The sequence below is a fragment of the Anser anser genome (assembly GCF_964211835.1).
Source record: "Anser anser genome assembly, chromosome: 1".
NCBI classification, from domain to species: Eukaryota; Metazoa; Chordata; class Aves; order Anseriformes; family Anatidae; genus Anser; species Anser anser.
In genome coordinates, this window is record NC_139720.1 from 125,477,785 (window position 1) to 125,503,120 (window position 25,336).

Here is a 25,336-nt window from a genome sequence, read left to right on the forward strand (position 1 = left end):
CTGCCAATGTCATTAACTTAGGAATTTTTTGGCAGATCTGAATTCTGTTTTCCCTTTCTCAGTTGATGTTGTTACAAAAAATAAATAAATAAATAAATAAATAAATAAGACATTTTCCTCCAGCTTGTCAAGACATGTTCCAAGAACTCCATGTCCCAAGGCATGTCCCATAATCCAGTAAGTAAAAAAGCACAGCACAGAGCCTGGATGTAAACAATATGTTATGTATGAGGTTGAACTTTAGAATGACAAACAGTTCACTAGGTGCATGGAAATAGTGTATTGTTGTTTTATAGTCACACATAATCTGACACAATTTTCATAGTAACTTTTTTTTATGTAGAACTGAACAGTAATCTGATTGTCCAGCTTGTTATAAGTTTTAAGATTTCAGTTATTTTCCCATCTCCCAGTTTGTACTTCTCACTTTTTTAACACAATAGAAAAAGAAAAATCTCACATTGTCATAAAGTGAGAATATATAAAGGAAACTACATTAGATTAGTTTAAAATACCTTGTTTCAATCACTGAGTATTTCACTTGGATTGTGGATCTTTTAAATATTTCCATGTTTTAAACTCCTTGCACTGTAGAATAGAGACATTCATTTTTTAAAATTGTCAAAGCAAAATGTTTACACAAGTTCTTTTGTAACAGTTGTTGTTGTTGTTGTTGTTTTCCAAGGTAATAAATTTGACACAGCAGATACACTCTTCGTGGTGGAAATTTATTCCAACCAAAATGGAAAAAAATAATGTAATTCACTTCATATACTATGGAATTCGATAGTTCTAGGCCTGATCTTAAGTGGCACATATATCTACTTGATGATCATGTAGATTTGATTTTAGTAAATTGAAATAATGGGAAAGACAACAGTGATCTTAGAGATGTTCCTGCAATCTCCACTCTTAAGTGAATAGTTAAGTATGCCTGATCTACCGTTCATTCTGGCTTGACCAAAATGAGAAGCTTACCAAAAGATGAAGTAACTAACTGACTTACCAGCTGACATCAGAAGGAGTAGTTTATCTTGTGACAAATCCCTGAAAGGAAGGTAGAGGACATTTCTAGTTTTTATTAGTAACAGGAAAAAAACTGTGTTTTTTTGTTGTTGTTGTTGTTATTGTTGTTGTTGTTCTTAGGAACTATAATTTGCAGTTCTTCCCTGTTTAAGAAACAGCTGTTCAGCTGTACCTCTTCATCCGTCATTCAGTGTTTTGCTAGAGGGTCTTGTAGATCTCATAACCACTTCAGAAACAGAGGTAGCAGAGTTCAGTTCAAAGGAGAAACTTCATGTTTTGAAGCCTGCTTGAATCTTATCTAAGCTATCCAGGTTTCCCAACTCTTAAATTTGCTGTAGAGAGCTCACAGAAATACTCTTTTCTTCTCTGTGTCAAACTGTTCTTTCTCATTTGACAAACGTTCATGGTTATGTGGGTAAGCTTCCAGTATTTTAAAAATGAGAAATATTGAATAAAATATGGGTACGTCTCATTATAAGCAGAACTCATTAAAATTCAAAAAGGAAAGGAAAATATATTTCCAATATTTTTCAAGTACAGAAGTTTGAGCAAAAAGTGCATAAAAGTACCTATACATTAATTAAATATTCTCATGTGCATCTTTTTCTTTATTTCCATGTAAATTAGTACTCGTTTTTTCCGGATATTTCTTGACATATGTTTGTCTCTACACAGCACTACTGAAGGAGAACATCCCCTGCACATGCAGGCAGGGTCTCTTTGTCTGAACCAAACAGACTAATCTACATTGTAAATTTCCATATCCTTGCCCCAAAAACGTAAGCATAACTTCCACAGCACACTCATGACTTGCCAGTACTTGCTAAAAGCTAGGTATTAGGACCAGTTCTAAGTAATAGGTTTCATCCTACCCTGTTTTTCTGAATCTTATAGGCTTCAAAGAATAATTTTCAATAAACTTAAGGGAACTTATAAATAGGCAGTGTAATCGAAGATGTGCTGGTTCTGAAGCTTTTCTACAAGTAGTCCAATATCTGTTTTTCCCCCTGCTTTGTGTTCTTTCTATATTCTGCAGGTGATCAGTTTGAAGTAGATTAACAAGTAGAAGTAGATTAACAAGTCTATTATCAGGGAGGAGGCATCAGTCAAACAAAGGAAATGAGGTATTGGATGTCAATATGCGAAATCTGACTATCAAGGTAAAGCTCTTAATGCTTCTAGAAGCATTATGAATTATACTGAATTAAGGATAAGGTCATACAATCAGCTCCATCTCAGATCAGTTTCTCTAAGTCTATGCATCTATTTGCCTTCAAGGTACAAAGAGCAAGCTGCAAAAGCCACCCTTCACACAGTACTTTTCCTTTCCTTCTCTTCAGATGCCTTTGGGAACAAGTTGTATTAGTGAGGATGCTTTCCCACAAGCTGAAAACTTGGGGCCTGAATCAGAAGAGTAGTTGGATATATTCTTGACCCAAGCATTAAACAAATACAAGCCCAGAAAACATACAATTCTATATTTAAAGAAGGTGTTAAAGGTAACTGATCTCAGTCATAAACTTGAAAAAATGCATTAATGTCTGGTTCAAATGGTGAGCCTATCTTTTTTTCCACTTGTATTTCATAATTCCTGTTATATCTCTGTTATGGCTCTTGTCTAGTACTGTGTTAAGTATTATAAAATAAATAATCTGAAAATGGTACTGCATTTTTTTGCCAATATATTTCTTAATATAAGACAGACAATTCCCATTAAGTGATATTATGCTTCAGTTCTTAGTTTTAAAATTTTCATTTAAATTTTCATTTTAAATGCTATTAGAAGGGGAGAAAATAATATCCTATTACCTGGTGTCTTTTTCTTTTCCTTTTAATTAAAAGTATCGTAACTGTATATCACAAATTTCAGTGGTGCAATTATTTTTCCTATACTTTCCACACAAAGCACCAATTGAAAAAAAAAAAAGTATTTTACATACTGCACTATTATCTCCTGCACAGGGCCATTATTGCGACTATGTTGAAGCGCTGATAACAATAGCAAAAATTGCTTTCATAACAGTTATGGAGCAAGCTTTGGCAGTGATATAAACAGCAGGAAATTCTCCATGAGCCGAAGTTAATAGCTGAAAACAGGTTTATGAAGTATACCTTGTTGAGCCATCCAGATACATTTACTGAAATGCTTAGCTCTCTATGTTGAGATTACAGTTTCAGCTCTTCATAAAATCTATTCAAACTGAGTTTGGTTATATATTAAACATCTTCCAGTGGTAGCACCTGTAAACTGAGTGGCTCTATTGCTTTGTACATTGTAAAATCTAGGGAGAAATGTCATCATATGTGGGGCCTTATTTGTATTTACTGAGATCCATATCTTATTATCATCTTAATACGATACACATTATAGTCAAATGCAAAAGGTACATGGTGTCTCTATTAGCTATTTTGCTAACAAATTAACTTTTGCTATCTTTTTGTTTGTTTGTGTGTTTGTTTGCCCTAATGTTTTGCCAATGTTGTGTACAACTCACTGAGGGGTCTGTCTACTCATAACTGCATCAATGTGGCCCCTGCCATGGGGGTCATTTACATCACATTCATGTTTCAGCTCCTGAATTAGAAAAATATTTCTAGTCTCAGAGGAGCTAGATGGATAATCAGAAGTTTCTTTACATATGCAGGGAAGAAGGGAAAGGCTTCTAACACAGAGGTTCAACAGCCCCCTGAGGACAAAGAGAAGTAGCAGCAGTAGGGAGGAAGGAGTCTGTCAGAGAAGTGGGAGTCTTTCTCCATCCCCAGCTGTCCATATTGTTTTCTCTTCCCACGAAGACCCCTTGGATACTCTGAAATCCCAGTCTCCAAATACAGAAGGCAACTCCTTCAGGGCAATAAGCTTTGGGGTTTGGAGCTGAGTGAGGACTGTGGATTTGCCTGGAAAAAAAATAAAGGAAGAATTGACTTCAATTACCTAGTAAAGAAGGCAGTGCACACAGTGGAAAATAAACACAGAAGGAAGAATTTAGAATTTAGAAGTAAGAATATAGAATATTGCTCTATTTCTTAGAGCAATATGAGCTCTCTCCCTGCTCCCAGCTAAGTGCCTGATACACTAGCACTGTGGGATTTCCTTTTGTCTTTTTACAGCATTGTCTGTGCCAACAGCCATTGCCTGGGCTGGCAGAGGACAAGGCCAGCTTACACTCTGTAAGAGAGGCAATTGTACTCATTCATGTTTTTAAATGTTGCTAATTACAAACCAGAGAGATCAGAGATGAGTCATCACAACTTTTATTCACAGCCACCTTTCCTGCTTCAGCTTTCTTAGTACTTAACAATAAAAGATAAATTTCATCCTAGGCTGTCCTCTTAGCAAGGCAGCCTGTAAAGCTGCTGAGGAAAAAAAGCCTTCTCCATCCCTCATCTATAACCAATGTCCCTGATTCAACCTCAGGCTTACAGTGAAATCAGCTAGAAACATCTGCCACTTCAAGTGAGCGGAAATGTCTTACTACTACTCTCTGAAACCATTAGCAGGACAGATCTCCAGGAAAGATAAAAATCCCTATTCCAAGCTGGCAACCACTTCATGAATATCCCATCATAAAAAAAAAAAAAAGAGTGGATATTGTTCCACAGTCATCTGCTTTGCAGACTTTAATTACTGTCTAAATTTTCTATTAATATTTGCAAATATGTTGGGTGACCAAGCAGATTCAACAAAAATATTTCAGAAACAGGGGTAAAAGGCTTCCTAGATTTGCTTGCCCAGAAAAAAAAAAAAAAAATAGGGTTTTTTAAATGAATGGGTTAAGGGGAAAAGGAAGGAAAAATCAGTTTTCCTACCACCCAGAGATATCCCACTCAGGTAAGGAATTCACATTAATGTTCTTTCCAACTTGGTGAATTTAGACTGATTTGCACTAGTAGAAGATTAAGGTCACAGTTTATTTGGTTGTGTTTTGAACTTTTCTTTTTTTTTTTTAATATTCCAAGAGAAATATTTCCTGAAGCATCTAAGACACAATAAAAAAGAAAAGAACCTTCATAAAGGAAAAGAGAACAAGAAATGGAGTGGAAGAATAGTAAGAATTTCTTAAATCTTTTATTTCATTCTGAGCAAACTTGAAATAGATCAGTGTGTAGTGGGATAGGTAAATTTAATAGCTATGCATTTAGATCAATCTAAATTCAGCTAGTCTAATATAACAGGTTCCATGCAGTGATTTTTTTTTCATGCTTGAGTGTATTTTACTTATAAAAAGTTACCTTAAATAAAAACAAACAAACAACAAACAAACAAAATGTACTAATTATAAATTACAGGTTACTTTAAAGAATCTATGTAGGATCCAGCCATGCTTTCAGTTTACAGCCCTCAGTTCTTTACCAATGCACATAATATAAATTTGACCTGCCAGAAGGGCTGTTTCTGCACATCCTGCTTTATTCACTTCAAGCAAAATCCAGCAATTTAATCCAAATATTTGAACTACTTAATCTAATATGAATTGATTTAGCTTGAGATAGCTGGGGAGAAGTCTTCCAGACTACTTTACTGGGCATATACATATAAAATTGTGAGCCTCTTTCTAGTACAAAACACATTTTCCAGTGGCATAGTCATAGCTGGAAGATAATTTACGTCTACTGCCTAGTGAGACTACTTAAATAACTGTGAAGTTAGAGACATAACAATTTCCTGAAATCCACTTGACTTTTGGATGTTTCTCTGATGTAAAACTTCAAACAGATGTAAGACATGCTCGCTGCCCCCTGTCATAAGACTTTCCACTGTCTCTGGAGTGGTTTTGTTTGTCAGGGAGCCTAAGAAGCTACAGGGCCATCTAAATTTGGAAAGATGTTTAGGGATTATCTTCTCTCTAAAAATGTTGCACTTAGTGTCATTAAAAGTAGTAGCTGTTACCAGCAGAAGTCACTAGGAATGAACCACTTAACCACACTTTTCAACTTTTTACTTGTGCGTTGAACTGCATTTTGTGTAGCCAATTTTTCTCTACAGCTAAACCATTTTCCCTTTCTGAAAAAAAGCACACACACGCACATTAACAATAAAGCCAAAAATCTACACTCATTGAGAAGAAACACGGAAGCGTTCACACACATTGCTGTCAAATTCAGTGGAACCTCAGATTTCTCTAATTAATTAATAATTTCCTTCATGGATTTCACCTTTCTGAAACACCCAAATTTTAAATTAGTTATTTGCAAGTAGTTCAGAGTGTGATGTGTTAGTTCGTTAACCTGTTGAATATGAACACAGACTTTTCTGCATCAATATGAAGACACTGGTGAAAGAGTAGAGAAGGCTTATAAGCCCCAGTTATGATGAGAACAGTGTAAGCACTGTGAGTAGAATCAACACTGGGTAATGAGTTTAAAGTAGTTTTTTATTCCATTTCAACAGAACTGTTAATGAGATCTAGTTCTGGCATATCTGTAAATAACCTCTCCATAAAGAGTTGAATCATAGAAACACTTAAATGGGTGACATGTTGCCACTGTATATATTATCTGGTTCTTGTAAAAGAAAGTCTATCTATCTGACTTAAGAAAGTCAAGTAATGTGCCTGTCTTACTGGTGGTTCATGTTTTTTGTGTATAACATCAAGGACAGTACTGAAATTTTCCATGTTGCAAATAATATGATCAATCTAAATATTTGTGTAAAAGATTATGCAGAAAGAGATAATGCAGAACCTATCTACTTGTGAGCTAGTGAAAGCTTTATGTCTCAGAAGATGACACCATGTTCTCACTCAAGCTATGAACAGACTGAGCTAACTTATTTCTCTCGTCATTAGGTAAGGTCCTTTGCCTGAAGATGAGAGAATGATATTCAACTTTTCTATAAGCCCTAAGATGATGGATACATTTTCAAAAGCTTTTAGAAAGAAGATTCTCAGCTACTTCTGACAGCATTAGATGAGTTCCCCATGTGTGGAGATGTCTCTCCTCTTCCCTGTCTGTACTTCAAAATCCAACATCCCCATCAGTGTCATCTCAAATGAGAAGTTATGTGGACACACGGTTTTTCATTATGAGTAAAACACACTGATTATTTTTTTTCTGTATATACCTCAAAGCTTTTGCCTTGTGATCACAAGCAGGTATATTGATTGTTACTGTGGCAGATTTGAGCAAAATAACAAAAAAAAATTCTTCACTTGATACAAGGTTCAAGGTTTTTACTAACTTCAAAACCTACAGAAATTCCAGTATTACTAATTACTAATTACACAGGCATAATTAAAATGAAATTGTACTATGAACAGCAAGAAGTCTGTAGAACCATTCTGGTTTTCACAGAATCACAGAATGGTTGAGGTTGGAAGGGACCACTAGAGATAATCTTGTCCAACTCCCCTGGCAAGCAGGGTCACCTAGCGCACATTGCACAGGATTGCATCCAGGCAGGTTTTGAATATCTGAGAGAAGGAGACTCCACAACCTGTGGGCAACCTGTTCCAGTGTTCTATCACCCTTACAGTAAAGAAGTGCCCCTGCATATTCAGCCAGAACTTCCTCTGTTTCAGTTTATGTCCATTGCCTCTCGTCCAGTTGCTGGGCACCACTGAAAAGAGTTTGGCCCACCCTCTTGACACCCTCCCTTCAGATATTTGTATACATTGATAACATCCCCTCTCAGTATTCTCTTCTACAAGCTAAACTGGCCCAATTTTCCCAGTTAACTTTTCTCTCCCCATTTATACAGCACCTCCTGACATTTTCCTCCATGGCGGGTGGTATGCGAAGTTCAGCTACTTCTGAAATGACTGGTCAACTATTTCCATGTGCTCAAGCCCAGCTGGAGAACTGTGAGCAAACGACAAAATGCTCCTGCAGCAGATTTTTTCCCATAAGACACTATTATGAGTTTTTAACCCTTTCCAGTATAGTCTGTCCCCACTCTAAATTCCAGTAAAAATTCTTGTTTGTTCGCTGTCAGGAAAAATAAATAAATAAATCAAAACTGAATTCATTCTTGTAAATTCTTGCCTTATGTTACATTGTGTTTGTAACCGTGATTCAAATGAGACTGTTACTAAGGTTAAGTTTCATTCAGCAGAGCTAAAAGAAGATAGAAAGCAGAGAAAGGAGAGACAAACATATTTTTTAAATTACTGAAAATGTTGCAGGAAGCATACAAGACAAAAACAAGCATACAACTGAAAAGGAAAACAAGAAAACAAAATTCTATTACGGACTATATACACACTCTACATATGCTCCATTCACAGAGGGCCACAACTGAGACTTTGCCATTTGAGAGATACTTAAAAAGTTATTTATATAGACACTAGCACTATAGGGGATTTATACTGCAGCTGCAGTAGAAGCCAGAAGTAAATGCTAATACTGATGCAGTCACCTGTGTCACTTCTTCTCTGTTGAGAGAAAAATTTAAAAATGAGGTGGAGGAAGTCAATGAAAGTTTAGTTAATGAAACAGCTTCTCAGTATGGAACAAAACATTTTTGTGACAAAATTAAAAAGACTGAAAAGTAATGTCTCAATAAAACCTAAATATTTTTAAAATATTTTCCATTCTCTAAGATTTATAAACCCAAAATATTACTCCTCTGGGGAAAAAAAAAAATATATATATATATATATATATAATTTATATATAATAATATAATAATATTTAATAATTTATATATAAAAATAAAAAATGGGAAACTTTCATTAACTTAATTCTTCCAATTTTTAATGCCTTCCGGTCCAATTTTTCAAATTCATGAGAAAGAGAAAGAGAATGAACGATGAAAGCTTTTTGTATGAAAAAATAATACATTCTTGGAAAATGTTTGTAAAATATTTTGCTTATGAGAAAAAATACTGTTTTCAATAAACTTTTCCAACTTGAAATAAGAACATGAAAGTAAAATACATTTTCCTTTAATTTTTCTGACAGAATGATCATTTGTCCTCCCATGGCTGAGTATCCTGAGATGAAATATCTTCTGCCTGTCTTTTTCTTACAGCAGCCAGCTTTGTCTGAAATTGCTTTATTCCAGAAGTTGAGTTTATGCAAATGACATGACACTGAACAATTCTGACAGTAAATTTGATACTTTGTCAGTGTCACACTATCAAACCACATTAATATGCTGAATACTGCTATAAAGTCTGCTTTTTAGTGCCATGTAACTTTGAAAACATGCCTGGTTCTCCTCTTAGAATTATCAGACTATCTCTCAAGCTGGAGAAAATATGTTTACAAGATTAAAAAAAAAAATATATCAGCATTTCAGATAAAGAGAACTTTAATTTGTTTTGAAGTATAACTGTAGAAACTCTTTTTTATTTGAGTTTTCTTTAAATGGCTGATACTGAGGCATGGAATATATGTATAATTAAATATATTTTGAAAAACTGAGTGAAGGTAAAAATTATGTGTTTTTTGAAAAGTAAATATTTTTTGTGGATGGTGAGTGTTGTTTCTTAGTTTGAGTTGGGTTGGGTTGGGCTTTGTTTGTTGTTTTGGTTTGTGGTGTTTTGTTTTTTTGTTTGTTTGTTTTTGAAGAGGAAAGGATAGCAGAAGAGGAAAATTGGTTGAGGAGAAGGAAGTAAATCCTCAGTTCTGTTAGAGTTAAATTCATTGCAAAGAATTAGGAGCAGAAGGAGAGACTTGCACTTTCTGTATTCTGTAGAGACTGCTGGGAGTTAGAATCATCTTCAGCACAGAAGTAGATCTCCCTTGGGAACTTCAATTTGCAGCCTGTCACAGTGACCCACCAAGAATTGCTAGAGCACTGTATGGGCTCCTCACGGGTCAAGCCACAGCCAGGGACTGTAAAAAATACCAAAAAGGCTTAAATAATAATAATAATAGTAATAGTAATAGTAATAATAATAATAATAATAAACATTTACAGTAAGAAACTGGGGAGTTTCACTATATACACAAGAGAAATAAAAAAAAACACATCATTTCACTGCAATGAACTGTAAGAGATCTATTATGCTTTGATGCTTAAGAAAAAGAATTTTGAGCTTAATTATCAAGACCATGCTGAAAATGCTAGCTTAATCCTCCACAGAAATCAACATGACAAATAAAAACACCATAAAAACTCCTTTATGCCACTAAATAAATCTGTATTTTTAAATTGTAGATAATTCTTGTTGCCCTCCCCCTCCCCCCCTCAAAAAAAAATATTGATAAGAAGCTGTGTAGACTCAAATTTCCCAGTTTAGAAACTGATGGTGGAAAAAATAATATGATTAAAATCTATAAAATCATAAAACTATAGTGAATGCAAAGAAAGAAGTAGTCACTTTTCTTCACGATAAAAGCAAGGAAACCTATTAAAATTAATATCTAGTAAGCTGATACCTAACAGAGAAAGCAGTTTTCCATTCAACCTACAATAGGGTGGAATATAGAAGAAGTAAAATATACATATTCTCAATGACAATAATGGTTAACATAGGGAATTAAATATCCTTTTTGATTCATATTTTTGAACTGATTAATATATAGTTGGGAGACTACTGAAAGAATATCTCTGTTTTATTCTTTGGGGTTTATAATCTTCATTTGGCATCTGCTATTTTTGCAGATGGACACTGAAATAGACAGGATTAGAAGAGTCTTTTTCCTACATTTACTGTTTTCTCTGTATATTTTTGCATGGTCTGCTGCAAAATATGAAGAAAAGCAAACAACAAAAAAAAAAGACATGCTGTTCAGACCTTTCTTTCTTCTTTGTGTGATTCTCCCGAACTTTTATTATTTTAGTTTCATGAACAAATTTTTAAGTTCTTGAGCACAAACATCTGTAACAAAATCTGTTCTAAAAAATTCTCCTAAAACATTTGTGGCTTCTCTATAGAGTAAATTTAACAAGTTCTTTCCAAAGAATAATCACCTACATTTCATGACAAAAAGTCATCTTGAGCCTGCCATCATTCAGGATTCATTAGTTTCTTGAAGTTCATGCAGTCTACTAGGATTATGATTGCATTTGTGTCTAGCATACTGTCTGAGATCTGCTACAAGATGAATGTGTGTATTTAAGGAAATAAACAATGGGAGTATATTCATTTGTGATTTTGCACTTCACAGTCATATCCTCTTTCAGACTATACTGTTTTGATGTTTATTGCACTTTCACTCACAATATTAGAGACCCCATTATTTCTGACCTGCCATGAGATAGGCTCCTCAGCTCATACAAGGACAATACCCAGATGCTACTCAGGTTCTGCAATAAATAAGGTTGCTTACTGCTCCAAGGCTACTTTGCCCTTCATCTCAAGGTAGCTGATTAGGCAAGGACACCACCAAGTTGACCCAGACATACTGGTGCCATCAGCAGTTCCATCAGCACCTTCTTGGGATCTCTAAATCATTCTGTGTGGAGACGTCAAGCATTATGGGCAAAAAAGTGTTCTGCTTGTCTAGCTGAGGACATACCAAATATAAAACCATCTTATAGATAGGATGGAAGAGTACTAGGAAGGGCAAGCAAGTGAATCCTAACAAACTGGAGAGTTAATGACAGGGTGGTCATAGACAAAGTCAATGTATTCTTAAGTATAGCAATATTCTCAGCAAATTTTTAAGATTTGCTTATGGGTTTGGGGCGAATTTTGAAATTCCACTTCTGAAATTATTTATTCTTCAGCAACCAAGTTTCAAAGAGGAACATTTGTTTATTTTATATGATTTAATCAAATTGTGGATTTTTCTTGTCCAACATAGAACTTCCACATACAAATCAACATGTGTAAGAGAAGGGAGCGTTACCACAGCTTCTCAGCCAGCCTTAAAAGCATAACAAAATACTTTGATGCCTGGGGTACAATCTTTTCCTTCCAGCTCTTCTGCAGCTGTTTTTTATATTGACAAGCATTTTTGTACACTTTTATAAGTAAAAAAAAAAAAAAAAAAAAAAGAAAAGATGTGAGTAAAGCTCAGTATTTGCTGTTATATTTAAAGGGTTTTCTTGAGTGCCATCATAACATTAGACCTCTAGATAATAAGCCAAACTCCAGTCAACAGAGAAAGATAAAACAACTTCACCAGTGAGACAGTCATTCCAGAACTGTGTGCATTTTAATATTTTGTTCTATTCTCTTAAGCACTGATAGCTGCTCCCTGTCAAAAACAGGATAACAAAAGAGAGGAATTACTGACTCAACTTGCTATGGCAGCTCCTGTGTTCCTAACCCAGTTTGCCCTGCTTTTTCTCATCAAGGGAGACTTCTGATGCCAGTACCATTGAGTTTTCTCCCAGAATTTCTCCATATCAACATACTGGTAAATGGCAGACTTTTCAAGCTGTCTGTTTTTGTCTCACTTAAAGGTATGGGATATATCCACATCCCTTCCTACATTCTTCTTTCATAATGGACAAAACTCTGTTACTGATTCCATTATGCTAATATCAGCTGTCTCTGTTCCTTCACTGTTATATATGCAGGATTGCAGCATTATCTTATTCTTATATATTCTGTATGCATGCTACTTTATGAAATCTAAAATATTGTATAATAAGGAATCTGAACCTTTAGAGTTCTGTAAAGACAGTAAGAATTTTTAAATCATTTTTGTCTTTGCAATTTCTCAATATTCATCAATGGAACAGGTAGTTACTTACACAACATTCTTTTTTGCATTACATATTTTATAGGTTCTGAGGCGTGATAAAAAATCAGCTGACTGATCAATCTTTTATATTTATTTGCACTGAACTGTCTTTTTTATCTATTATTCTTGCAATGTTCTTTACCTTTCTTTATTTATCTACCTTCTGCTATATTATTTACTGTTACAATTCTATTTCAATCTCAAACACTTTTTGTTTTTGTCTCCTGATAGTTTAGAACCAGCCATCAATTCTTTTCATAATCTTTTACAAGGTGGAAATCACAGGCTGAGTTACCAAGATGCAATCAGTTGAAAATGCATGACTCTCCACATCTTAATCTTCAGAAAGGTTATCACAATCCTTCAGTTCCTGCAAAGTGTATTTCTAGTGTTTTGAAAATGCTTTCCTAGAAGGTTTTCTGGCAGTACCACTGCAAGTATTACAGAATACACAGTTGTTTTTGACACATTATATACTCATCTCCTATAATTTCTTTAGAATAAAAACATGTTTTTTCTATATTCAGTTCTGTTCTGTTTTATTTACTTCTTTACACTGAAATGAGAGGAGGCATGAAGGACTTTTCTTTCTAGTATCGTTTTCTCTGTGATTGCTTTACTTTCAAGACACCAATAGGCCAGCATTTTGGACCTTATTCTTGTGGGCCTTTTACAAAACATCTGTAGTGATTTTCTTTAGACATCTGACTTGCTTATGTTATATGCTTAGATGTGATTTTTCAGTTGTACTTTTTGCTTTTGAATTAAAATTCAGTAAAAATATATTATTTCTTCTTTAGCTTTCATGTTATGAAAAAGCCAAAATGCTTTGGCTCAGACTTTTCTATGTGTTTCTGATGGACAAGGAAGTCATTTGGTTCTCTAGAAGAAAGAATCTTTCTGTGCTCTCTCAGTGATACTCTTCTGTCTTTCTTCAGTGATGGTCATTTCTTATTCATTCATGTTAACACATGTAGACTTCTTCCCTTATTTTGTTTACCCATCAGTTTTATGATTGGTAGCACTTCAGCTTCCTGTTAAAAATTAACAAATGGATGCCCTATGATGTCAAACTGTTGTTGCTTTCCACTGTAAAGTCAGTTAAGTGCAAATCAATAGGACTGCTCTAGTCCATACATTTTTTTTAACTTTTTATTATTATTATTATTATTATTCTCTTCTCTGTGTTTATATTGTTTTTCAAAATATTAATTTCATAAAAGACAACCCTGGCAGGTGCTAGTCATCACAGTCCATTGATAAGAAAGTACTGTGTGAGAGTGTGAGGTTTGTATGTGTTGATAGGAATCCAGCTGTATAATTCAGCAACATTAAGAATGCAATTGACACAATTGTTTAGTAAATACCTCAAATCTTTATTTTTTTTATTATTTTTTTTCCCCAGGAGTATGAACCATTTAATGCATAGAACTAGACTAAGAGAGCCCATTTGGATGTCATTCCAGACCTTCTTTTCCCTGTACCTTTCTCTATATAGAGATCATATAGAACCCCAATGTTTCTGAGCTCTGCAATGCCACACTATCATTTAAGATCACTTTGGGACAAGGTTTCTGTGGTTTCCAAGATAAAAAAGAACTATTATTCTGCCTCCTTTCTCCACTACTCACAAAGAAAAGTCCAGCTATGGACAGAAGGCCCTGAGGAGACTGCCGTGGCCTCACTTTTCAGTCTGGATCTTCAAAGAGGAATTATGCACTGAGCCATTCATGCAACGTTTTCACTGGTCAATTTTCATGACAACACCAAAAAAATGACAAACAGCATCAGCTGGTATTCATAGCAGGTTAATACAGCTATGAGCATTTACAGTTAATAGCTAACACTTAACCTTCTTATGGTTTCTTATTCATGTATTAAAAAAAAAAAAAATGTCAGACATTTCTGTGTTACGTGGAAAAACTCCACTGTGCTTGCATGTGCATGCAGAATAATGAACTTTTCAGCTGGTACAACCAGGTGCTAAATCCCCAAAGTGCTGAATGTCTTTAACATTAGAAGTTGGTAGCTCTACTCACACATATTGATGAGTTCCTCATGAACAAGGACGTACTGCCACAGGCAATCTCCCAGAGGTTTGCAGTGGCTGTTTGGGGGTATATCAGTGTTGTCAATAAACCAATGTATCAGAGGTTTCACTGCAGTAGCTAAGCTTGAGATAAGTGTACTAAATCTTTTTCATATAAATGAGAAAAGTGATTTTTTTAGGTATATTTTAGTGTTAAATGTGAAAGTTATAATTTGTACAATAAGATTCACAAAATCTCTTCTTGTGGATATTTTTTTTAGAAAAAACACATTACATTAATTTCAATGGGACTAGTGGGCCCATAAATTCCAAAATATCAACACAAACTTGCCGCATACAACAAAGTTAAATGTTTCAAGGCTTTGACTGCAAGAACCTTAGTTCACTTATCTCTGTGAAGAAAATACTAGAAAATCAATGCCAAAATTTGGAATTGTATGTATTGAGATAAAAACAATGAAGGATGGTTTAATTAAAATGGAGGAGGTCTTCATGACAGAATTTTTCAAGCTCGTTGCATCATTCAGTTTGAATCTCTTACTTTATCAAGAGTTTGATTTTTCATGAAGGTTAGTCTTGTTGAAATTTGAAGGGTTCTGTAAGAAAATGGCAGGAATGTTCCCAATTCTGACACAAATTTTAAGACATCATAACATTAGAGTTGGAAAAATTACCATTCTTTCTGACAGTCCTCAGGTAGAAGACAGGGAAACATTCAGTCAAGAGGTTTTGAGGTGACAAGTCTATACCAACAGCTTTTGCTCTGTGTCCTGACTGTCTTCCCAAGTCTGAAAATTGCATGTGTCTGGGCTGTCAGAGTTCCTCCTTTCCATTACAATAACAACTATTGTTTTAAGGTATCAAGGTTACCATAGAAGACAAACACAAGGATTTTAGAAGCCTTATTAATAACCATATATTGCACATAGATACAGCAGAACATAACAAGCTATAACATGTTTTTGTACCTCACAACAGAGAGGTTTCTTTCTCACTGCAGATAATATATCTCTTTAATAACTATTATTTAGTATTTTGAGACATTAAGAGTTTAGCATATAAAATTGAAGTAGATGAATGTGAAAAGAGGTTTGAGTTTCACAAAGTCTGAATGGCAATCAGGTATACATCACAATGAAGCTACACTAAATTATTAACTGCAACAATATACTCAATTCAACTTGCTAAATGTAGGTAGGTCATGTCCCATATTTTGCCAAAAGGGATGGTAAGTTTAAGTGATGGAAGTCCTGCTATTTCCTCCAAGAAAGGCCAGCTTGAAAGCAGCACTCCAAGCTGAAGAATAATGTAAAATGAATAAACTTCATGGTCTCTTTTTAGCTTCTGCTCCCTGGACAACACATCCTTCCGCAGAGATGTGTTGAGTAATAAATAAAAGTGCACTACCCCAACCCCAACTGTGGGTTATTTTACCTGTACAAAATTTCGTTGAGTAATAAATAATCCAAGGTTGAGTCAAGGTCCACAAACAGGATCTTCTCAGTCATGCTGTGTTCACGTTTGCAGAGGCACCATCTTAAAGGGACTGAAGACAGTTGGGTAACAAGCTTCAGAGTTTCCTATCATTTCATTTGCACAATAGATTTAATATTGATCCTCTACATTACTGTAGGGAGTTCGTAAACAGAAATTATTCACCAAGAAGCAATAAAAGGCAAAGAAAGCCATCCTTTTCCAGAATCCTTCTGCAGCTTTCTAAAAGTTACTCTCATGTTGTTTTATGGGCAGTAAAATCTTTAACACTCCATTGTTTCACAGATTGCTCTTTAGGTTTAAGCATGAGCTCATAACAATGAAATATTTAACAACAAAGTGTTTGTTAATGGACTAACTCTGTGGTAGACCTGAAGCTTGGTGCATATCTAATGAGAGAACCTACTTGTGTGACACTCATATAGTCATAAAGGGAGAGAAGAATCTTTTCAGTATGTCTTCTACATGCTGACCTGCTACAAGGGCAGTGCATTTATACAAAAGAATTTCTTAATATGAATTCTATGTATTTGTATAGTGGGTTTCTTTTAATTGGGAAATTCACTTTCTTTCCTCTTTTAAATTTTTTAAGTTCTTTGTTTTGTGGGATAGTATAGACTAAGAAAAAACTAGACTAGGCTGGTAACCTATTAGCACAGTTGTTCTAGTGGTAGTTGGATAATGTTGGCACCTTTCTGGATGATCTAATATTTTACTATATTTTATTTTATTACACCATAGCTAATATTTACATGACTGTTTTACTTTAGGAAACATCTGTCAAAGAGGTTATCAAAGATTCTGCCAACAATTAAAGTTTAACCCTGTTACAATTTGTCCTGGTTTCAGCTAGGATAGAGTTAATCTTCCTCCTAGTAGCTGGTAGGGTGCTATGTTTTGGATTTAGGATGAGAATAATGTTGATAACACTCTGATGTTTTAATTGTTGTAGAGCAGTGCTTACACTAAGCCAAGGACTTTTGTACCTTCTCACACCACCCTGCCAGCAAGGAGGCTAGGGGTGCAGCAGGAGCTGGGAGGGGACAGACCCAGGACAGCTGACCCAAACTGGCCAAAGGGGTATTCCATACCATCTGACGTCATGCTAAACAATATATAGGGGTGGCTAGGTGGGGTGGGAGGACCGGCTGCTTGGGGATAGGCTGGGCATCAGTCAGCAGGTGGTGAGGAATTGCATTGTGCATCACTTTTTTTGTACATGTCATTAGTAGTAGTACTATTATCATTATTTTTTTTTTCTCTGTCCTAATAAACTGTCTCTATCTCAACCCACAGGCTTCATTTTTCTGATTCTCTTTCCCCATCCCAGAGAGGGAGGGGGGGAGGGTGTGGTGCTTAGCTGCCGGCTGGGTTAAACCACAACACATTATTTTGGGAAAACAAATTATTTCAATCTCCTGCTTTCTGTAATGTTATATTTTCACATTTTTAGCCCTGTGCTTGCAAAGTAAATCTCAAATTCATGACTTCATTATAGGAACATGATACTAATTTCTTCTTGTACTGCTTATGACACAGATGGAAAAATGAAGAAGAGTAGGAAAATACATGCCAAAACCTATGTACCTTGTCTACACAACTTTCAGCTGCTATCTAATAGCTTAAAATACTCAGAAAGATTTAAGGTAACCATTTTAGATATAAATACCAAAAAGATGTTTCCTGTGTGTGTGAATAATAATTCCCCAACCTTTATTTCCTATTTCCTCTAATCTAAAGTTTTCCATTTGCTTAATTCAACCAGAGGCATACACTAATTTTAGTAGATCACTTTGCTCGGAAGTATTTTAAAAGTTAAAGAACCTCAAATAAAAATAAAATAAAATAAAATAAAATAAAATAAAATAAAATAAAATAAAATAAAATAAAATAAAATAAAATAAAAACACAGAAGGACTTTTCCTTTTTCCTTTGTTCAATAAAAATACATTATTCATATTCATGTGGCAGTCTTCTCTGACGTTGCAGACACTTGAGCTACAATACTAAAAGCATACTGCAAAACATGTTCTACATAATGTTAACTGCTTTCACTATCAATGTAAATCTAGTATTAATAAAGATCAGATGCTGAACTTATATTAGTTAGAATTAAGAAGGCATTTACTCCCCACCTGAGCACTGTGAAGTGAAATATATTCTTCCAAACCATGGCCGTTCCTAGATTGAAGTTATGTCTCATTTTCCTAGATTCCATTTTAACTTCCTATTTTCCTGTATATATCATCTTTTGGTATATATGGTTTGTAGATAACAATAACAGATCATAGAATGCCATACTATTAGCTGACATTTAGAAAAGCAATACTATTAAATGATATTCTGTGAATGCTGTGAAGCAATGTTGTTGTGGAGGAAATGCTCTGAAGAATATTTTTTTCCATCCCTTTTAACTTGTTCTCTCCAGGACTTAGAAAATGCAAGTATGAAATAGGTAAAATAATTTCCCCTATCTGTTAAAAATGTGAGAAGAAGCACTTCTTTACATTTTGAAATGCAAGGTTTTCTAAAAGTGCACAGTGTTACCATATATGGACATTATCTAGAGTTAATTTCACTGATGCACATATCGCTAAATGGGGCTACAATACATTATTTCTGATCTTCCATGTGTATAGAGACTTCTGAATGAAATGGAGTTATCCAGGTTTTACATTGGAACCTAATATAAACTTCATCTTATGTTTTAAATATGTCTGCTATTGAAAATTTAAGGAAATTACATGGTTTGAATGATTCCAACAGGCAATTTATTTATATATTAAAAAGAAGAAGAAGAAGAAGAAGAAGAGGAAGAAGAAGAAGAAGAAGAAGAGGAAGAAGAAGAAGAAGAAGAAGAGGAAGAAGAAGAAGAAGAAGAAGAAGAAGAAGAAGAAGAAGAAGAAGAAGAAGAAGAAGAAGAAGAAGAAGAAGAAGAAGAAGAAGAAGAAGAAGAAAGAAGAAGAAGAAAGAAGAAGAAGAAGAAAGAAGGAGAAGGAGAAGGAGAAGGAGAAGGAGAAAGAGAAGGAGAAGGAGAAGGAGAAGGAGAAGGAGAAAGAAGGAGAAGGAGAAGGAGAAGGAGAAGGAGAAGGAGAAGGAGAAGGAGAAGGAGAAGGAGAAGGAGAAGGAGAAGGAGAAGGAGAAGGAGAAGGAGAAGGAGAAGGAGAAGGAGAAGGAGAAGGAGAAGGAGAAGGAGAAGGAGAAGGAGAAGGAGAAGGAGAAGAGAAGGAGAAGGAGAAGGAGAAGGAGAAGGAGAAGGAGAAGGAGAAGGAGAAGGAGAAGGAGAAGGAGAAGGAGAAGGAGAAGGAGAAGGAGAAGGAGAAGGAGAAGGAGAAGGAGAAGGAGAAGGAGAAGGAGAAGGAGAAGGAGAAGGAGAAGGAGAAGGAGAAGGAGAAGGAGAAGGAGAAGGAGAAGGAGAAGGAGAAGGAGAAGGAGAAGGAGAAGGAGAAGGAGAAGGAGAAGGAGAAGGAGAAGGAGAAGGAGAAGGAGAAGGAGAGAGAAAGAAGGAGAAGGAGAAGGAGAAGGAGAAGGAGAAGGAGAAGGAGAAGGAGAAGGAGAAGGAGAAGGAGAAGGAGAAGGAGAAGGAGAAGGAGAAGGAGAAGGAGAAGGAGAAGGAGAAGGAGAAGGAGAAGGAGAAGGAGAAGGAGAAGGAGAAGGAGAAGGAGAAGGAGAAGGAGAAGGAGAAGGAGAAAGAAGGAGGAGGAGAAGGAGAAGGAGAAGGAGAAGGAGAAGGAGAAGGAGAAGGAGAAGGAGAAGGAGAAGGAGAAGGAGAAGGAGAAGGAGAAGGAGAAGGAGAAGGAGAAGGAGAAGGAGAAGGAGAAGGAGAAGGAGAAGGAGAAGGAGAAGGAGAAGGAGAAGGAGAAGGAGAAGGAGAAGGAGAAGGAGAAGGAGAAGGAGAAGGAGAAGGAGAAGGAGAAGGAGAAGGAGAAGGAGAAGGAGAAGGAGAAGGAGAAGGAGAAGGAGAAGGAGAAGGAGAAGGAAAGTGACGTGAATTCTTCATACAGATTCTGTCTTTGGCACATGTAATATAAAATTGTGCATTTATGTAAAATTTTAGAGTTTTATAATATTTAGTCTTTTCAGACATCCTTTCTTGTCTCAATAAACTTTTCAACATTTTAAACCTGCAAAATAACTGTTAACTTTCTCTAAGATATAAAGATCTCAGTTGTTAAGTAAAATCAATGTTGTATGTTGATAAAAACTATTAATTTCTGTATCAATAGGAGCTCTGCTAGGGCAGGAGACTGTTGATCCCTGGCAAAAACACCACAGACCTCAGTGCAAACAGGTTTTTTTTTTTCTGTTTCTCAGAGAAGATATGTATTCATTGGGCGTACCTGTGCTATAATTTTTTTGTTCAGTTCTAATTCAGCTTTTGAAGCAAATCTGACCAATTTTCCAAATGTGCTTTGATTCATATCAAGGACCAGCAGTCTTTAGCATGCAAACTGGCATCTTTTGGATGAAAGTAAAATGGAAGATGCTCTCTAGAAGAGTATCTAATGCTCTCTAACCACTCTCAGGCATTCAATCCATGAGACCAGTCTAGTGACCATCTGAAGTAATAATCCTAAATGTTTACGGTGTGAATGTCACCTCCTTAGTGCCATCTGTTTTTCTGCAGATACAGTCTTGTTGATCCGCATTACTTGCTAATGTAGACATCATGATACTTCTATCCTTTTTTAGTGCATTTGCTTCCATGGTCTGAGCAGATTTAAACATATGCCAAATATCTCTGTTCTGTCATGTTTAGGAATTGTTGATTGGCAGAAACCAGACACACACACACAAAATAAAAAGCTTTTCTTGGTCACTTTGATACTTTGATACTTCGGAAAGTAAAAAGCAATAACAGTGGGACAAATAGGAACATTCCTTTCTAACTTACATCAAAATCTTATAAATTGTCTAGATAACAAAAACATGTTTTCACACATTCTTCTTATTCTAATATATTCTAATATTCTAATATATTCTAATATATGTCACCTAAGCCAATTCCACAGTCCTCCTTCTCCTAGTCCTTGTATGTATCACACTAGCCTCTGTCATTCCAGTTAATACAATTCACCTTCTTATTGTTGTATTACCTTTGTCTTGTGGTTCTTTTCCAAATTTTGGAGGGTGTAGAGTTCCCATATGCACTTTCTTGTAGACTACAGTCATCTGTGGCTTCTTCTGCATGTGTGAGTTTCTTTGTAACTCAATGTACTTTTCTACTGATCATGACTCCTCCTCATAGTAATTACACAATAACAAACAATGTTCTCCCTCGTAACTGGAGACTTGCAAAACAACATATCTTTTCTGTTCATAACTGGGGAAAAAAAATATTAATAATTATATTTGTTTTAAGTTGGGGCTTTAAATTGGCAATATCAATGCCGATATTATGATAGAAATTACTCAGAATAAACATACATATCAGGCTCATTTTCAGTGTTATTTATCTGTTACAAAAACTTGATAAATCATCTCATTATTCTGCTTGGTCAACATATTTGCCATAAATCTGTGTCATACTGGCTATTCCACAATCAAATAAAGAAAATAAACTTCCATTTTTTTCCCCAATGTTGCAAGTGAGATAGTGTAACTATGGAACTATTTTTTTTATATATATTTTATATTTATTTGAGAACAGGTGAGCAATTACTTATTAAAATAAAAAGACACATTTTGATAAGATGTAATTGCAGCTGTGATTTGAAGAGAGGGCACAGGATGCTTTGCATAAATTAGTGGGAAAAGGGAAATCTAATCCAATGATCCAAGTTCCTCCAATCTGCTCAGGGCAACTTAAAGGAGATATTATTTGTTGTTTCTATTGAAAAGATAATTTGTTCCTAATATCTAAACAAATTTCTTATAAGTATTTCACTTCCTCTAAGAAACTTGCCTTTCCTAGATACAGTGGAACAGATCCTTCTCAAGGGTTGTACAAACAATGAACTTGTATTAGCAAATTCTAAATGCTCATAAAAAGTTCAGACAGACATTCATATATTCTCAGTCTGCCTGAAATGAATTTCTGTTTCTTTTGGGAATGCGATTTTCAATCATTCATGCACATTTTCAAGATTATCTAGTTTTGCTCTTCACAGGCTGTGAACCAGGCTGATGGAATCAGTGCATTTGGCTCATCGTAGGTAGCCGTAGAGCATGAGTATCTGCTGAAGACTGGAGAGCACAAGCAGATTTTCTCTGTTACACTATTTACCATGGACAGAGAAAAAACCATAATACTTCTAGCAGGTTAACACTTACCAGATAAAACTGGAGAAAATGAGGAATGCAAGTCATGAACCAAGAAAAAAGGACTTGAAATTGGAGTTCAAATTTGGCTGTGATTAAGTATGGACAAGAAATCACCCTTGTAAACCTCATTAAATAAGGTTTCATAGTATGCTGACATGGAAAAAATTATCGCACACACTGAAGGTGTAACTGAGTTTACAGCTTCAAATAGGCTCTTCTCAGTGAAGTCGTAGTGGAGAAGCTCACTGCAAAAGCTCATTTTCTTTGGAAGTAACTATTTCAGCTCTGGTTGTGAACTGCAATAGCCCTATCTGGATTCATCCATTTTGCACAAGCAAGATGAATGCTGAAAACATTTCCAAAACATGGAAACAGATCAAATTAGCTGTCTCTCTTCCTTTTCAGCCCTCAGGGGCTCTACCAGTCTTTGTATATTAGAAAATGAGAACCTGTGAAACTGCTGACAGAGCACCAGAAGATTTCCTGAGACAGTGCAGGAAAAAAATGGACTTTAAACTCAGTACAGGAATAATTTTTCATTTCTTTCCTTACTCATACACTCACAGAGAAAAATGTTCTTACTTCACTATGGAGGCATTAAATGTAAATAAGTAAATATGTGCTTGTGGACCATCCCATGTTGTACCATCATGACAAGCATGGGCTGTTTTTCATTGTTCATAGGCTGTGAATACTTCTTGTTTCACTGCTCATTCTTTTATACATTCACATAAGCAGGAGAGAGAAGTAAAAAGGATTTCCTCTAGAAACCTTCAGATTTTATGTATTCCTTGAGAATTATTTAGAGATAACCACAGCTGTTAATGGAACTTTCTTTGTTTCCTAAGCAAATGATCACCCCAATCCATAATTCCATATACTCCATATGCATGATTTCACATTAGTTAGTTTGCAGGAATAGATCCTTTAGACAATTGTAAGCAAAAGCTTTTTCTACTTAATTAGGAAGCCCCCCCCCACTCCACCCCCAACCCCCAACCCCCCGTCCCACACACACAAAAACAGAAAAAAGAAAACAGGAGGTAGTCCTCCAGGAAAAACTAATTTCAGAAGTCAAGGGAACTGTTTAAGTGGCGTGATTATAGTGCTGCTGAATACCAGGAAAGTCACAATTTCAGTGCCGTAAATATTCCTTTGGTGCCACAAATACATTTTTAAAAAATGTTTACCCGATAGCAAGGCAGTTTGTTATCTCCTTTTTAAAAAGGTTCTATTTCTCTGTGGAAAATTTTGAAAAGCTTTTGTTGTGGTTTAACCCGGCTGGCAGCTAAACACCACACAGCCGTTCGCTCACCCTCCCCCCTCCCTCTCTGGGATGGGGGAGAGAAACGGGAAAGTGAAGCCGGTGAGTTGAGATAAAGACAGTTTATTAAGACAGGAATATAATAATATAAGGAATATAAGGAATATAAGAATAACAATAATAATAATAATAGTGATAATGATAATAGTATTAACAATAATAATGTGTAAGAAAACAAGTGATGCACAATGCAATTGCTCACCACCCGCTGACCGATGCCCAGCCTATCCCCGAGCAGCCGGCCCCCCCACCCCGGCCAGCCACCCCTATATATTGTTTAGCATGACGTCAGATGGTATGGAATACCCCTTTGGCCAGTTTGGGTCAGCTGTCCTGGGTCTGTCCCCTCCCAGCTCCTGCTGCACCCCCAGCCTGCTCGCTGGCAGGACAGAGCAAGAAGCTGAAAAGTCCTTGGCCTGGTGTAAACACTGCTCTGCAACAATTAAAACATCAGCATGTTATCAGCGCTCTTCTCATCCTAATCCAAAACATAGCACCCTACCAGCTACTATGAGCTACTTAACTCTGTCCTAACTGGAACCAGGACAGCTTTGTATTTCAAAACAGGTCTGCTTTCATATTATATTTGTTGCCAAACTATTTTAATAGGGCAGTAGGTAGGAATAATGTATAATTAATACAAAAATATTTTATTTATCTAACCTTATTCTATATACCTAATATATCGGCATAGCTATCTTACTGGAATATTTTGCTTTGAACTTTCAGGAAATGCCCTCTTTAAGATTCAGCATATAACTTCCAGACTCAAAAATTTGCACATGGTGTTTATAGAAACAAAATGCATTATGATTTCATTACATTGTCTTGATACCCAATTATTCTGTTTCTTAAGTGATATAAGTATCTTAATAACTCTCCAATCAGCCATAATGACTAGCATGTCTTACTTTTGTGAACTATGTGTAGGGCACATCTGCGAAATTCTGACAAGATTTCACCAAGATTTCAAAGGAAAATTTCTATTTATATTTACATGTTGAGACAAAGCTCTTCTCACTTTCTCTCATCCCATTAGTTGGACTAGTGGAAAGGGAATGAGGTGAAGCATATTTTATTTAACAAGCAGCAGCAAGGACTTCTCTCTCCACCAGAGCAGCACTGAGAGTAGGTGTCTCCTCTGTGCCCTCAAAAATGAAGACTGGCACCCACCTCCTGTTGCTGCTTAGTGTTCCCACTGTGCACCACAAATATGCATTCCCGGCTGTGCTGGACTCTGAATATGCTAGTGACAGCCCCTGTAAACCCACCACCTCCCCCGCACCCCCCCCCCCCCCCCCGAGGGTGGGCCCACATGGGGCACCTGTCTCCAAGACTCTCTGCTAATTCAGGCAGAAGCTTCTGTTGCTCTCAGGCAACCTCTGCTTTCAAAGGGCTAATAGTGGGATGAGGCTGGCCAGCAGAAAGGAATTTGCTTAAAACTGAGAGCTGATATTCCAGCTGAAGATTACCATGACTGCAGAAACTGAAATGAAAGTCCAACACAGGCCTGTTGGATCCATGCCCAAATCCAACTTCAGTTATGGGATCTGATCAATTTACTGCAAAACTAAATCATTACGCCAGTGATTGCA

The 25,336-nt window shown here is 35.9% G+C and overlaps 1 protein-coding gene across 2 annotated transcripts; it reads right to left on the minus strand.

Annotated features, from left to right (window-relative positions):
* Nucleotides 1-265: 265 nt before the first annotated feature.
* Nucleotides 266-25,014, minus strand: LOC310883640 (uncharacterized protein). 2 transcript variants are annotated; one of them, XM_083804331.1, is made up of 6 exons: nt 23,944-25,014; nt 21,250-21,476; nt 16,094-16,205; nt 14,649-14,716; nt 9,647-9,804; nt 266-3,921 (listed from the first exon to the last, which is right to left on the minus strand). In XM_083804331.1, the coding sequence occupies exons 2-6, from the start codon at nt 21,341-21,343 to the stop codon at nt 3,871-3,873; spliced, it is 483 nt and encodes a 160-aa protein (XP_083660457.1). In that variant the 5' UTR covers nt 21,344-21,476; nt 23,944-25,014; the 3' UTR covers nt 266-3,870. The 2 variants fall into 2 exon arrangements, with proteins under 2 accessions (XP_083660457.1, XP_083660456.1); XM_083804330.1 differs by lacking the exon at nt 23,944-25,014 and having other exon boundaries at nt 21,250-22,328.
* Between the last annotated feature and the right edge of the window lie 322 nt (nt 25,015-25,336).

Excerpts from the sequence above, each read along its gene's own strand:
- LOC310883640 (XM_083804331.1), bottom strand. The coding sequence starts at position 21,343 with ATGCAGAAGAAGCCACAGATGACTGTAGTCTACAAGAAAGTGCATATG. Across the intron at positions 14,717-16,093 it reads CTCAACGAAATTTTGTACAG|CCACTGCAAACCTCTGGGAG; the intron begins GTAAAATAACCC and ends ACCCCCAAACAG. Across the intron at positions 3,922-9,646 it reads CTCTACAGAATACAGAAAGT|GCAAATCCACAGTCCTCACT; the intron begins GCAAGTCTCTCC and ends TTTTTTTTCCAG.